The sequence below is a fragment of the Lynx canadensis genome, chromosome E2 (assembly GCF_007474595.2).
Source record: "Lynx canadensis isolate LIC74 chromosome E2, mLynCan4.pri.v2, whole genome shotgun sequence".
Lineage (NCBI taxonomy): Eukaryota > Metazoa > Chordata > Mammalia > Carnivora > Felidae > Lynx > Lynx canadensis.
The window spans coordinates 48,952,769-48,968,136 of record NC_044317.1 but is presented as its reverse complement, the minus strand read 5'-3'; the positions used below and the strand labels follow the sequence as shown (position 1 = coordinate 48,968,136).

The following is a 15,368-nucleotide window of genomic DNA, read 5'->3' as shown; positions in this document are numbered from 1 at the left end:
CCAGCCTCACCCAGTCACAGTCCTCCTCGCTCTCCAGGCTCCCCACACTGACCTCCGTCAGCCCCTCCGGCCAGTCGGGTGTCTGCCCGCCGAGACAGGTCCCTCTGTAGGCAGCTCAGCCCCCCGCACCCTCTGTCCTTCGAGGGGCAAAGGCCCACCCACACTTCCGGTCTCAGCCAAAAGATCACTTTGTCATGCGTGCTGACGTGACCCCCAGGCCAGCTGAGACCCCGTTACTTGCTCCTGTCACACTAGACGCTTTCCCTTCACGGCTCTTTTCTCCATTTTATTGTATTTTAAATCTGATTAAAAAAATTTTTTTTGATGTTCACTTAAGAGAAAGACAGCCGTGAGCAGGGGAGGGGCAGAGAGACAGGGAGACACAGACTCCAAAGCAGGCTCCGGGCTCTGAGCTGTCAGCACAGAACCTGACGCAGGGCTCGAACCCACGAACCATGAGATCAAGACCTGAGCCAAAGTGGAACACTTTACTCAACTGAGCCAACCAGGCGCCCCTTTTTCCATTTTACAGAGAGAGAGAGAGAGAGAGGTAGAGAGGCAGAGGGAGAGAGAGAGAATCCACGCAGTCTCCACACTCGGCGGGCAGCCGATAAGAGGCTCAATCTCACCGCAGAGAGATCATGACCTGAGCCAAAATCAAGAGTCGGACATTAAATCAACTGAGCGACCGAGGCTCCCCACCTTCCCTCCATTTTAAGTGTGTCCTCAAAGCCATGATTTTCTCTGGGTGCCTGTGGCCCTGTTTCAGGATCCGTGTCTGTCCTGTTCTCTTTGGAGTCCCCAGGACCCAGCCCCGTGCCCCGTGCCTGACCCTGTGCAGGATGGGACAGGAGAACCCAGGATCTACATTTGTTTCCATCTCAGAGGGGCTGAGGGTCTCCTCCCCTGTAACAGAGGAAGCCCTGGGAACCCTCAGCTGCGTCTCCAGGTGGGCTCTGTGGGGAGGCCTAGAGCAAAAGCAGGGACACAGATGACACGGATGCATTCCCCCCCCTCCCGCCCTGTGCTGTGATGAGGAAACAGGGCATTGTGGTGTCCAGCCCCCTCCCCCCAAGCCGGTGCCTCTTCCAAAGTCTCAAGAGACTCTACTGAGTCATTCCTTGAAACCTCAAGGACAGAGAGTTCCTCCTAAGGGAGCACATCTCTCTGGGTGGACAATTCTCCTGACTCAGGATCTGGAACCTTCTGGGCGGTGCCTGTCCGCTCTGGGCTCGCCCTACCCTGAAATGGAGTCAGGCAACCCAGGACCCACAGGGACCAGGACCCAGGCTGCCCAGGGCTCAGGGCCTACGCTTCCTTTGGAGCCCGGTCAGGATCCCTGACCCAGCATTGCCTCCAGGGGACGACATAGGAAAACTCGGGCAACACACAGGGAATTAAAATGTGAAGCTGGCTTTGTTTGCCTAAGGAGGTAGAGGAGCCTGATTTCCATCTCTTTCTCCAAGAGACCCTTCTGAGTCCCTCCCATGTGGCTGTTCTGTCCTGCCCACTCCTTCTAGGGGCCGATGAGCACCCTGATCTGTCAGGGGTCCCTGTGCAGCCCCCACTCCTTGCCTGGCACCAGCCATGGGGGAGGCAGGGTGACCACAGGAAAGTCCCCCTGGCAGAGGACACGGGCTGCCCAGGACACTCAGGAGCACACGGTCAGCCTCTCGGCCACAGTGCAGCCAGCAGACACGTAGAGGAAGGGTCTCCTTACGATCTTCCCTCGAGGATCAGGGAACCTCCCGCCACCGGACCTCCCCCCACCTCTTCTCTTCCCGGGACACACAGGAAACCGCCTGCACACCTGGAACCTGAGCTCCTGAGACACTTGGTCCCGGGTCTCGGTCCCTGGAAGCAGAGGCCGGGCTGGGGACACCCAGGGATGGAGAGTGGGTCCCTCACCAGTCATCACCCTGCTTGCCCTCTTCTCACCCTCAGAACATTACTGTGACCTTGCTGCCAGGAGTCAATGCAACTTCCCCAGAGCATTTGAGAACACTGGGGGGACCCGGTGCCCCGCTGGGCTTCTCTGATACAGATGGGAAGAATCCCCTGGGTTTGGGGCCCCTGGGGCTGTGTGTGCGGTGCTGACAGACTGGAGGCCAGGACTCAGCAGAGGCCAACTCGGAGTAGGGAGGAGGCTCGTCCTCTGAGAGAACCAGGTCCCCGTCAGCCTGGCTATTCAAAGTGTGCCTGGCCCAGGACAACCAGCCTCACCTGAGAGCTTGTTAGATGAGGACTCTCAGGTCCCCACCACACTGCTGAGTCAGAATGTGCATTTTACAGGCTCTGCAGACCCTCTGTGGGTGCAGGAAAGAAGGAGGTGGCCCCACTCCCACATCCTGGGGTCTCAGCCTGGCTGGCCATCTGCTGAAGCAGCATTTCTAGGGGTCACCGGGGCATTCGCGATCTTTAGAAAGTTCCACAGGTGATTCCGACGCCCGGTGGGGGTAACATCCCTGTGATGAGAGTTCCTGGGGTAGCCCCTCGGGCTCCTGCTCTGAAGAGAAAAGCCACATGGGGAGGAGAGAGGGCTGCAGGGGGCTGACTGTGCGCCCCGACCCTGAGCTGCGGGGAGCGCCCAGGACACCAATGCCACAGGCTTGCGCTTGTCCACACAAGGGCATTGTGTACGCACTCGCATATGGTGGGAAATCCCAGCTGAAGAGGGAGAGGCCTCAGCAGTTCGCAGGGAACCCAAACGTAGACGAAATGAAAGGGGAAGGAGACCAGGAGGGCAGGAGTGAGGGGAGGGGAGGGGAGGGGAGGGGAAGGGGAGGGACCTGGCAGAGACCCCGCCCCCGCCCACGTGACCCGGCCAAGCGCTCCTGCCCCCAGAGGCGGCTCAGCCCAGAGGGAGGAAGGACCACAGAGCCAACTTGTCGTGACAGCGGTGCTCCTGAGCATTTCTGGAGCCGAAGCTCTCCTCACAGAGGGAAGGACAGAGCAGGCAGCAGGCGGCATGGAGCCCCCCTCGGCCCTTCCCCGAGGAGGGCGTGTTCCCTGGCAGGAGCTCCTGCTGGCAGGTGAGAGGGACGATCCCCTGGGTTAAGGGTGAAGGGAAGAGAGAGACTGGCTGCGGTCTCCCAGGGGAGGATGGGGCGCCGAGAGGGGACATGGGAAGAGGGCAGGGCAGGGCAGGGCAGGGAGTTCCCGGCTCAGCAACAGGAAAATCTCATGATCTGGAAGAGGCGAGCGAGCGACGTGCTGTGTCCCAAGTTACTCATCACTGAGGGTTGAACTTTGGAAACGATGTGAGCAAGAAGGGACCCTAAACGCTGCCCCTCCCACCAACCTGAGATATTGACACATCAATGCTGGGCCCTGGGAACACTCATTCACTCATCCACAGGTATTTGCAGCCGGCCCCACCACTGGGGCACAACACAGATCAGAGTCCCTGCCCTCCCTGAGCGCACTTCTCTGGGGAGAAAGACAGACAAGCAAAGACACAGAATGGGAGGTCGGGCATTGACAGGCCATGAAGGGAACAGAGCAGGGAAAGGTCAGAATGTGAAGACAGAGGGTCTTTAGAGGAGGCGGTGTGGGCAGGCCTCTCCTAAGGACCCCCTGAGTGTGAGCAGGTACCTGAGGGCAGTGAGGGAGTGAGCCCACGGACATCTGAGGGAGAGTATTGGAAACAGAGGAAATCACAAGTTCAGAAGCACTGAAGCCATGGCGGTCGTGCCCTGACCTTGACCTGTAGGACGCGCGCGCGCTCTCACACACACACACACACACACACACACACACACGCTCACCCCTGCCCCCAAGGCTGAGCCATTAGGAAGGACCTGCTCAGTCTCCAGGGCCACATCTTTCCGTCCCAATACATAGGCCAAATATTGATCCAGGTCTTCTCTCTTCCCTCCTAGTCTCACTCCTAACCTTCTGGAACCCTCCCACCACTGCCCAAGTCACTGTTGAATCGGTGCCGCCCAATGCTGCCGAAGGGAAGGACGTTCTTCTGCGTGTCCACAATCTGCCTGCCAATCTTATAGGCTATGGTTGGTTCAAAGGGACAACTATAGATCCCCATAGGGAAATTGTATCATATGCACCAGACTCACAAGAAATTAACCCAGGGTATGCACACAGTGGCAGAGAGACATTATATCTCAATGGATCCCTGCTGTTCCAGAACATCAACCTGAAGGACACAGGATACTACACCCTACAAATCATAAAGAGGAATGTTCAAGTTGAAAGAGTAACTGGACAGCTCCGTGTATATCGTGAGTAATTCGTCTCTAACCTCTGATGTCGGGTGGAGTGAATTCTACTTGGTACACACAGGATTGACAGGCCTGGACTGTGCCTCCCTTCCCTTCTGCATTTTGTTCCAAATGGTGTTTGAGCATTTAGTGCAGGACACACACAGTAGAGATGAATTTCCTAAGATTGCAACTCCTTTCCTGGAATCCAGACTCTACGACCATCTGAGAAAGACCATGCAGGTCACAGTCAAGGCCAGGCCCGAAGGGGCCCTGGGATCCTCACTAGAGCGCAGCCCAGAAGGCCCTTGCCCAGAACAGTGCCTTGGGGCTCCTGAGTCTCGTGACCCCGGGGACTCTGTGCCAGGGTGGGGTAGGGCTCCTGGGCAGGGCTGACAGGGAGCAATGATTTCCCAGCTGCCCGAGTCCTGAGCCTCTGAGCTGGTCGCCAGCCAGGGCTCGGTCTCCAGATCTACATCTGGAGAGAGGCATGGGCAGCACAGACATAAAAAGGCTCCAGTCCATTAGCCAACTGCTGTGGGGGACTTAGGAGACTCCAGAGGAGGGTCAGCACCCCCAGGGAGGAACAGAGCAGAGAGATGCTCTTGACAGCTCTTCCTCTCCCAAGAAGGAGGCCCAGGGAGGGAGCCTTGTCTTGTGGAGGCAAGAGTAAGAGAGGCCATTTGATTGGCCGGCCGCGATATACCATTTTAGGGCCAGGTATTTAAGGATGGTTAAAGGTTACTTCACAGGCATGGCAGGTGGAGATCATTTACCATTATTCCTGTTGTATTAGGGGGGAACTGAGGCCCAGGGAGGTATAGTCACTGAATCGGGGTCACACAGGCTGCTGGGCTGCTGGGCAGCACAGCCCCGTCCTCTCCTCCATCAGCGAGAAGGGTGCTGGTGTGGGCAGTGAGAGCAAATAGAGGCTCATTCTGTGTTCACCCTCCAACTAATGACCCCCAGCAGCAACCTGAGTCAGCACGCCCCGGCCGCCCCTCAGGTGGCCCATCCTCACCTCCCTGTGTTGGACTTGAAATCACTGAGTGTTTCCTGGTGTGTTGGTGTCGCTCCCACTGGGGTGGAATTGCCTTCTCCTTCTGACTCTGCACCTGAAACCAGCACAGGGTCCACGTGTAACCAACTCGCTTGCTTTTGTTTAGGAGGGAAGGCGTGAGGGGCGCCTGGGTGGATCAGTTGGTTGAGTGTCCAACTTCGGCTCAGGTCCAGATCTGCTGAGGTCAAGCTCTACATTGGGCTCCCTCCTGTCAGGGCAAACCTTTTGGATCCTCTTTCCTCTCTCCTTCGATGCCCCTCCCACCCCTCTCTCTGTGTCTCTCTCTGTCTCTGTCTCTCAACAATAAATGAGCCCTAAAAAAATTATTAAAAAAAAAATAGGAGGGATGGAGTGAACAGTGTGGGTGCCTCTGTTGCCGGAGGAGGGCCAGGCCTCCTAGGATCCTGCACCAGGATGTCTTTCTGAAGAGATGTGGTCGTTCATTCGCTCATCACCCCTCCTTCCTGCTCATTCTCTGACTCTTTGCTTGATGTTGGACTCTGCTCTGCCATGTATGGGATCACTGTCTCACGGCAGTCTTTATCAAAGCCCATTCAGGCCCTGGGCCCAAGTACTGAACTGACCTCTGGGCTTGCTTGTGGTGTCCCTGGGTGTCATTTCTGCTCAGATCCCCATCCCCTGGCCAAGCCATCAGGTCTGCGAAGAACCAGGAGAGGTGCCGTGTTGGGGGATTGGGGGCTGTCTCTGACTCTGTCCCGCGTCTTCCACGACAAAACTCTGCTCTGTGATTGACATTTGAGAAACTCTGTGCTTGCTCTCAGACACACAGAGCAGGGGGCTTTTCCTTCTGTGAGTCCTCAGATCCTCTCGCATTTGTCTTGAGATACACAGATCTGCTTTATTCTTAAGGACTCGTGTTGGCAGACAGACGAGAGAAGGCAGCTCTGATTGAAGATGCCTTCGGAGGAATCACAGGTACCACACAGGGCAATGTTCTCTCTGTTGTCTACCCAGCGGAGTTACCCAAACCCAACATCACAAGCAACAACTCGGACCCCGTGGAGAACGTGGATTCTGTAGTATTAACGTGTGAACCTCAGACTCAGAACACAAGCTACCTGTGGTCAGTAAACAGTAAGAGCCTCCCGGACAGCGCCAGGCTGGAGCTGTCCCTGGACAACAGGACTCTCACTTTACATGGTGTCACAAGGAATGACACAGGACCTTATGAGTGTGAAACCTGGAACCCAGTCAGTGCTGGTCATAGTGACCCATTCACCCTGAATGTTCTCTGTGAGTAACTTGTATTCCGACATGGCCCAGGCTGCCAGCCCCAAATCCACGCTGCCAGAGGCCAGGCCACATCTGTCCTTCTGGGGTCTGAGTACCTGACTCTCACCTAGACACCCAGGCTGGCCATGGCTTCTGACCCAACTTAGATGGACACTGTGGCCCCTATACACACCCAGATCTTCCTCTTCCCCTTCCCTTGGATTACATCACGTGTGGCTTCATTCTGTTTGCTCCAGATGGCCCGGATGCCCCCACCATTTCCCCCTCAGACTCCTATTACCGTCCAGGGGCAAACCTCAGCCTCTCCTGCCACTCAGCCTCTAACCCGCCTGCACAGTATTCTTGGCTTATCAATGGGAGCCCCCAGCCATCCTCACAGGAGCTCTTTATCCCCAACATCACTGTGAATGATAGTGGATCCTATACCTGCCTCGTTTATAACCCTGGCACTCGCCTCAATAAGTTCACGGTCAAGACTATCACAGTCTCTGGTAAGTGGATCCCTGAAGCATTTACATCAAGCACGGTGGTGGAGATCTTCCTGGTTTCCAGAAAAGAGCCTAGAAGAAGTTATTTTGCATTTGCTTGTGACTCAGATCTGTCCTTGAACTCTCCCATCACATGTCTGCAGATGCTTCCTCCCTGTGCTGTCTGATTTCTCATGGCAGATCTTGAGGTCTGAGATCTGAGATCTCCCAGTCCAGTCTGCAATGTGGGGAGGGGAGTCTGTCAGCTCCCAAAACCCTCACACATATAAGGTGCCTTTGCAGATGGGGAAGAAAGAAGGGTCCTCAGGGTCAAGTTGCTTTTTGTTGTTGTTGAATTGCAGAAGTGTTTTATATATTCTGGATATTAATCTCTTACCAGCTATGATTTGCAAATGTTTTCTTCCAGTCTGTGGGTTGCCATCACTTTGTTATTGTTGTTGTTGTTGGTGGTGGTGGTGGTGGTTAGGGAACTTTAGTTGACACACAATGTAACACTAGTTTCATGTGCACAACATAGAGATTGGACAACTCTGTGTTATGCTATGCCTACCACAGTGTAGCTACCATCTGTCGCCATGCAATGCTATTAAAATACCATTGACTAGGGGCACCTGGCTGGCTCAGTAGGTAGAGTATGTGACTCTTGATCTCGGGGTTGTGAGTTCACGCCCCACATTGGGTGTAGAGCTTATTTAATCTTAACAAAATCTTTAAAACATTAAAATAATAAAATGCCATTGACTAGATTTCCTATGCTGTCTATTTCCTTCCTGAGTCCTGTTTATTCCTTAAGTGCTACCATCACTTTCTTGATTGTGCCTTTTGGTGCACAGAAGTTTCCTATTTCAGTGCAATCCAGTTCATCTGTTTTTTCTTTTGTTGTCTTTGCTTTGGGTGTCATATCTAAGAAATCATTGGGAAATCCAGTTTCAATAAGCTTTTGCTTTATGTTTTCTTCTAAGACTTTCACAGTTTTGACTCTTACGTTTAGATGTTTGATCTGTTTTAAGTTAGTTTTTGTGCATGATGTAAGGTCAGGATCCAACTTCATTCATTTGCATGGGTATCCAGTGTTCCCAAGACCATTTCTTGAATAGAAGTTTTTCTCCATTGAACGGTCATGACAACCGTACTGAAAATCATTGGACCATATGTATCAGGATTTGTATCTGGGGTGCCTGTTGTATCCCATCGGTCCCTATGTCTATCTATATAGCAGGCCCACATTATTTTGGTGACTGTAGCTTTGTAGTCAGGAAGTAGGAGTCCTCCAACTTTGTTCTTTTTCAAAATAATTTTGGCTATTTGAAGCCCCTGAGATTCCATGTGACTTTTTGGAAATTTCTATTTCTGCAAAATATTTCCTTAAGAATTTAACGGGGGGGGGGGGGCACCTGACTGACTCAGTACAGTGGATCATGCGACTCTTGATCTCGGGGTTGTATGTCCAAGTCCCACGTTGGGTATAGAGATTCCTTAAAAATAAAATCTTAAAAGAAAAGCATTTGTTATGGATTACATTGAATCTGTGGATCTCTTTGGGTAGTATTGTCATCTTAACAATATTAAGTCTCATCATCCATGAACATGGGATGTCTTTCCCTTCATTTGTGTCTTCTGTAATTTCTTTCAGCAACGTTTTCTAGATTTCCATGTATACTCTATTGCCTCATTCTTTCATTCCTAACTATTTTATTCTTTTTAATATTATTGTAAATGAATTTTTTTCTTGATTTTGGGAGGAAGGTATTTTTAGTGTATAGCAGCACAATTGATTTTTGCCTGTTGATTTTGTATCCTGCAAGTTTGTTGAAATTGTTTATTAGTTCAACAATTTTTGCAGAATCTTTAGAGTTTTGTACATATAATTTCCATCATCTACAAGCAGACCTCATTGTACTTATTCCTTTCCAATTTGATTGCATTCTATTGTTTTTCTCCTAATTATTTTGGCCTGGACTCCTTTCCTCTGTTGAACATGGGTGGTGAAAGAGGCATGTTTATGTACTATCTGATCTTAGAGGAAACACTTTCCGTGTTTCACCATAGAGTATGATGCTAGCTGGGGGTGTTTCCTATAAGGCCTTTATTCTGTTGCAATCATTTCCTTCTATTTATAAGAGTGCCAGTATTCTGTATACAGTAACTGCTTCTTTACAGAAGTTTTTCACCATGAGATTCAATCCACAATGGTGGAAGTAAAAGCCTTCTTCAGCCTGAGAAATCCTGTAGATTGAAACTCTTTAATTCCTAAGGTGATGAAGACTGGGTGGGCTGCTCTCATTTCCTAATAAATTATAACTGTGCAAATACCTTCCCTACTTTACACAAAGCTGCTGGGGACACAGAGATAGAAGGCCTGCAAGCCTTCCTCCCCACCATACGCGAAAAGGTATATAAGGAGTGAGGCTTGATCTATTAAAGTCATAGAAGTTCAAGAAAGGAATCACACAGGAGTCCATGGGAAAAATTCCACCTGCTGATGAGGATGCTGGACATGGGCTAAGAGGTGTGTGGTGCTGATACTACAGAGATGTCCAGGCAGACCAGGCAGATGACTGAGGGCCAGAGGGGGACCTGAGGGTCAGAGGGAGAGGTACAGCCCCCTCCTTATAGATCGCCACCTGAACAAAGACACTCATCCTTCTGCAGACATCAGGGCCATCCTCTGGGGCACCTTTACAGAGCTCAGTGGGGCCCTCAGAGTGGCTGAGATCTTGGAAGAAGGAGCATGGCCCCAGGCCCCCTCTCATTCTGTCACCTCCTCTGTTTCTCCACAGAGCCAGTGTCCCGGCCCTCCATCAACATCAGCAACACCACAGCCACAGAACATAAGGACTCTGTGGTCCTGACCTGCTCTACAAATAACACAGGGGTCTCCATCTGGTGGTTTTTCAATAACCAGAGTCTAAAGCTCTTGGAAAGGATGAAGCTGTCCCCGGACAACAGCACCCTCACCGTAGACCCTGTCAGGAGGGAAGATGCCGGGGATTATCAGTGTGAGGTCTCCAACCGGGCCAGTTCCAACAGAAGTGACCCCATCAGGCTGGCTGTGAGCTGTGAGTGACCCTAGACCTCTCCCCCTTCCTCCCTGTATATTTCATGGGCAGGGGGTGTGTGTGAAATAGAATACCGGTCTGGGGGAGGTGGGAGCCTCCTTCACAGCCTCTACAGCAATGTGGATGAGATCCCCGGAATTAGACTAATCTTGTTAACATCTTGGTTCTGCTTTATACCAGCTGTGGGACCTCAGACAAGACACTCAACCTCCAGAACCTAAGTTTCCTCATCTGTAAAAGTGGAAAGAACGGCTGGCTCTTAGGGCTGTTCTGAGGGTTGTCACTATGAGGTTAATGAGATCTTAAATCCTGAGACAGCATCCTACACAGGTTCAAGGCTCAATCAAATTTAGCAGTTCTTGGGGCGCCTGGGTGGCGCAGTCGGTTAAGCGTCCGACTTCAGCCAGGTCACGATCTCGCGGTCCGTGAGTTCGAGCCCCGCGTCGGGCTCTGGGCTGATGGCTCGGAGCCTGGAGCCTGTTTCCGATTCTGTGTCTCCCTCTCTCTCTGCCCCTCCCCCGTTCATGCTCTGTCTCTCTCTGTCCCAAAAATAAATAAACGTTGAAAAAAAAAAAAATTTAAAAAAAAAAAAATTTAGCAGTTCTTGTTCTTTTGTCATTGACCTTGTTGTTATTAGCAGTAACGTCCCGTCGAGCTGGTATTAAGTGTTGTCTCAACTCGGTCCAGTTCTGTGACCTTCACTACTTTACTGAAGCCTACTTTGCACTCTCAGACTGTAATTTGCAGAGTGGGGTTGACACCTGGCCCCCTCATGGAAGCAGCAGATGAGATAAACACAAAGTATTTCCCATGTGCCTGGCCCAGCGCTGACCTCGAAAGCAGTCAGCTAGTTTTATTTTCACTAATCCATGTTGAGTGGACAAGTAGGGGCCTCCCTCTAAGACCATCGATAGTGATGGAAAAGAAGAAATGGGGGAAGAGGCATAATGTGAGAGGAAGAGAGAGAGGCCTTAGGAGGAAAATAAGCAGGATGTTGGCACTGACCACAGTTTTGGGCAGAGGAGGGCAACATGAAGATTCAAGTCCAAGGTTTCACTATGAGGAGTAGAAACGACACAGCAGGGGACACCTGGGTGGCTCAGTTGGTTAAGCTGGCAATTCTTGTGGGTTTTTTTAAAGTTTTTTTAAGCTTATTTATTTATTTTGAGAGAGAGAGAGAGAGATGGAGTTAGGGAGATGCAGACAGAGAGGCAGAAAGAATCCCAAGCAAGCTCTGTACTATCAGCACAGCATCCAATGCGGGGCCAGAACCCATGACCCATGAGGTCATGGCCTGAGCCAAAGACACATGCTTAACCAACTGAGCCACCCAAGAGCCGCAAGCATCCAACTCTTGATCTCAGCTCAGGTGATGATCCCATGGTTCGTGGGTTAGAGCCCCTCGTTGGGGCCTGCACTGAAAGCGGACACCCTGGTTGGGATTCTGTCTCTTGCTCTCTCATGCCCCTCCCCCTTCTTGCTCGCTCTCTCTCTCTCTCTCTCTGTCTCTCAATAATAAATAAAAAAACTAAATGACACAGCAGCCAAGCGGGTTGGGATGCTGTAGGGATAACACACACCACCCACACCTCAAAGGTCTTTCCTTCCTCCTTAACCAGGCCCTTCCCCCCGCCCCCAAGCCCATCATGACTTCAGCAGATATGACTTGGGACTCATTCCTCCTCCCTTTTGCCTCTTATTTCAGATGGAAGAAGCCCCACGGGCCTCCCTGTGGGGACCAGTGTTGGCATTGCAATTGGGGTCCTGGTTGGGGTGGCACTCGTGGCCGCCCTGGGGTATCTCCTGCTCCGTGTGAAGGCGGGAAGGTATGATGGCATTTCCCACACACGATCCTGTCCACCACCCCTCCCCCACCCCAGCGACTCACCAGCAGGCAGACGCCGTCCTGACCCAGGATTCTGGGCTGGGTGTCCTAGACCTCCCAACTGCCCCCTGGATTTCTCCTCTGATCACACCTGGCTCCTTCCTCACCAGCTGCTGCACGGGGCCCTTCCTCCACAGCTGCCTCTGTGCAAATTTAGGGACAATCACAGAACAGCCCCTCAGGGTTGTCCTGGTTCGCTCGGCAACCCTACAGCAGTGCTCGGTACTAAGTGCACGGAGACCGGTACCTCCCGTGGTTTGTCAGTCCACATGCCCTGGGACGGGGATTTGCAGCCTCAGGACCGAGGGTGGTCCTGACCAAGGTCACGCAAGGGAGAGTGGAAGACCCTGACAGGCCGGGGGGGGTCGACCCCCAAAGTGGCACATGCGGGAACCACGGCGCCTGATGTGTGACACCGCAGACCCTGGGCCCCGCAAGGTAGAGGTCCTGGGACGAAGCCCCTCGTCCAGGCAGATGGAGATAGAGCACAAGCCAATGTCAGTTTTCAGCGTCTTCTGGCCTGAGGACTCGAGGGTCTGGCCACAGCAGGGGCACCGCATTCAGGGATCTGATATACCTGGGGCTCCCCAAACGTCCTGCACATGCAGCTGGCCGCCTTGACCCTTCCAGTCACTCAGACCCTCATGTGTGATTCCTTTCCTGGGCCCTTGATCCCTTTTCAGGATACTTTCTCCTAGGTGTCCGTCCGCTGCCCGGCTTCCTCTCTGGTCCGAGGATACATGTGCTCCGAAGGCCTTTTTTTATCCCTCTCCTGGGCCCTTCCCCTCCTAAATTGACTGGTGGAGAGATGGGGTCTCTAAGCCCTGCTTGGAATGAGGACCCTCCCTGTCCCCTGTTCTGACACCAGAGCTGTGACCTCTCCCTGCCCACCTCACAAATAAGCCTGATCTTTCCTAGGGCCAGTGGCCAACGTAATCACAGAGAGATGGGGCGCCCAGCCTTCACCCCTGGTGAGTATCCCTTCAGCCCAGGCAGCACAGGGAGCCCCTCGACCTGCCCCCAATGTCCACTCCTGCCAGTCACACCCTGGGGCCTCTGACCACGTCCCTGGGGCTTCAGTACAGGAGACCCCAACTGGCCATACTCCCTGACCTATGGGATCTAGGTCACGGCTCAGCACCTCCCAGACCAGCACCAGTGGGTCTCCCTGTGGGAGGTGCTCCTTCCCTGGTCCTCCGAGAACCGATGACCCGGTACCTCCTGGGAAGGTGGACCCTGGGTGCTAATTCCTGTTTCTGTCCCCAGGTCATGGTCCAGTCAGCAGCTCCACATCCCCGGTAAGCCCGCCCCCTCCCCACTGGGGTCTAGGTTGTGCGGGCGCAAGGCAGAGAACCAACGAATTCAGCAGCACAGCACACACCCTGCTTCCCCCAGAGTAGCCAGGACAAGGCAGGGCCCATTCTGCCCAGGATTGGGACCGTCTTCAGGGACAGGACCACTCCCCACCCCGACCTGAGTCTCTCCTGCCACTCTGAGCTGGCCCAAGGGGAACCCTGGAGTCTGGCCAAGGACAGAGCACTGGGAACATCAGCCAGGGGTCCTGGGCTAATAGGAGTGGGGCAAGGAGTTCAGGAGAGACCGGTCTGGGTCTGGGGTGTGGGTCAACAGGTTTGGCGAAAGCTGCTCAAGAGGCAGAACGGGTCACCCCCGCAGAGAAATGACTGTCCCTCTGTCCACTGACACCCATTCTCTCCCCCTGTTCAGAGCGCCCTACCCAGCCCGAGGACAGCCGTTCCCATCTACCAGGTGAGTGTGGGCAATGAATGTTCAGGTCCGCCAAGCCCAAGGGGGCTGAGGATCTGTCCCCAACCTGCCCTGCCTGTGCTTTCAGGTTTAGGACACAGCAGGGCAAAAGGGCACAGGGGCTAGTGGGAGGAAGGAGGGGCCTGGGGCAGAAACCTGCCACCCAGCCAGGTTCCCAGAGAACTGGACGCAGGACCTGAAAGTCACCCAGACATGTTCTTAGAAGCCTGCGGGGTTCAGAGGCCTCTTTTTGTTTTACAGGAGTTACAACACCCTGACAGGAACATTTACTGCCAGATCAACTACAAAGGACAAGTGTCTTCTTAGTTTCCTCTTCCCCTAGGAGCTACTCCTTCCAGGGGCCTTCCTGAGACCCCAGACCCTGGGTGGGGTCAGGTGCCCCCACCTGAGCCAGAGAACCAGCTCTAAGCCCAGAGGATATTCAGGGACATGGACCCAGGGTCCGGGCCTTCCTGATTTCTGGAAGCCCTGACAGGCTGCCACGAACCCCGGATGGGCCAGGACAAAGGCACCCATGTCCCAGGAAGTGGGGTTTCCCAGGGAAAGTATCCCGGGCCCTGACCCACCAGGGACAGCATGAGGGGATCTGATTAAAGAGGACTCTTCCCCCTCCTTGGCCCTTTTTTGGTGAATGGTGATTTCTCTGAGCAGAAATTCACCTGAACCTCTGGGGCCCTTCTCTCCTGGGTCACACAGGGAAATGTTCCCTCTGAGTTCACCAAGCCCCCACCTTAGTCCCCTGAGATAGAGGAGGGGCGAGGGGTGTTGACATGCTGGGACCACGTTAACTCGAAAAGGAGAGATCACCAGAGCTGTGGCCAAACTATGACAGCACTCAGCGGTCCTCACCCTGCTCAGGGACCAAGGCTGGAGACATCTCCAGTGTCTGCACATGTGCACGGGGTTCTCAGGAGCACAGAACATGGGGCCTCTGATGACCACACGAGGAGGAGCTTGGAAGGAGCAGCCATGGGCAGGCACACATCCCAGGTGGGACCCCTTCATAGCCTTTTGGTGTCCTGAGCCCTTTGGTCCTCCTCACCCATCCCCGGTGGCCCTGACTGGTGGCCTTCACCAATAAACTTGCCCTGTCCCCAAATCCAGGATCCAGGGCACTGAGACCTGTCTGAAGCTTTCTCCAGCCTTCGGGATGTCCTTCCTGCTGGGGTGACATAAAGGCAGGTTGTCAGAGGAACGCCAGGGTTTGGGACCCAGAATTCATGCTCTGAGCATAGCCTTCCCGGACACTGCCCATGACGTCTAGCCCAGTGCCTCCCAGCAGTGTCCACTTTTCTCCCTGAATGGTATCTTATCTTGAAACACACCTCCTCCCCATAAATAAGCATGCAGGTCAGAGGCAGAGGGCTTCCCCCACCTAACTCTCACCCAGACTCCCATGGTGATGGGACAAAGTGTCTCTTCCACCTGGTCCACAGGCCTCGTCCTACTGTCCCACCTGCAGCCTCCTCCACACACCTGGGCCAGCGGCTCTCAGTCCTTCCCTGAGGCCCCCGGTTGGGTGCCCATGTGGATCCGCTCGCGTCAAGGTGCCCTGTTCACACAAAAGCGGTCCAAGCACCAAGGCACCGCACCCACGTTTCACAGGTGGGTTTGCCA

The 15,368-nt window shown here is 53.6% G+C and overlaps 1 protein-coding gene across 2 annotated transcripts; it reads left to right on the top strand.

Moving 5' to 3' along the window:
• The first annotated feature begins 2,866 nt into the window (after nt 1-2,866).
• LOC115502241 (carcinoembryonic antigen-related cell adhesion molecule 6-like) lies at nt 2,867-14,870 on the top strand. 2 transcript variants are annotated; one of them, XM_030297417.1, is made up of 10 exons: nt 2,867-3,032; nt 3,882-4,241; nt 6,256-6,534; nt 6,771-7,025; nt 9,803-10,081; nt 11,787-11,907; nt 12,885-12,937; nt 13,233-13,264; nt 13,692-13,733; nt 13,992-14,870. In XM_030297417.1, the coding sequence occupies exons 1-10, from the start codon at nt 2,969-2,971 to the stop codon at nt 14,055-14,057; spliced, it is 1,551 nt and encodes a 516-aa protein (XP_030153277.1). In that variant the 5' UTR covers nt 2,867-2,968; the 3' UTR covers nt 14,058-14,870. The 2 variants fall into 2 exon arrangements, with proteins under 2 accessions (XP_030153277.1, XP_030153278.1); XM_030297418.1 differs by lacking the exon at nt 9,803-10,081.
• The last annotated feature ends 498 nt before the right edge of the window (nt 14,871-15,368 follow it).

Excerpts from the sequence above, each read along its gene's own strand:
- LOC115502241 (XM_030297417.1), top strand. The coding sequence starts at position 2,969 with ATGGAGCCCCCCTCGGCCCTTCCCCGAGGAGGGCGTGTTCCCTGGCAG. Across the intron at positions 13,265-13,691 it reads TCAGCAGCTCCACATCCCCG|AGCGCCCTACCCAGCCCGAG; the intron begins GTAAGCCCGCCC and ends CCCCCTGTTCAG. Across the intron at positions 13,734-13,991 it reads CAGCCGTTCCCATCTACCAG|GAGTTACAACACCCTGACAG; the intron begins GTGAGTGTGGGC and ends TTTGTTTTACAG.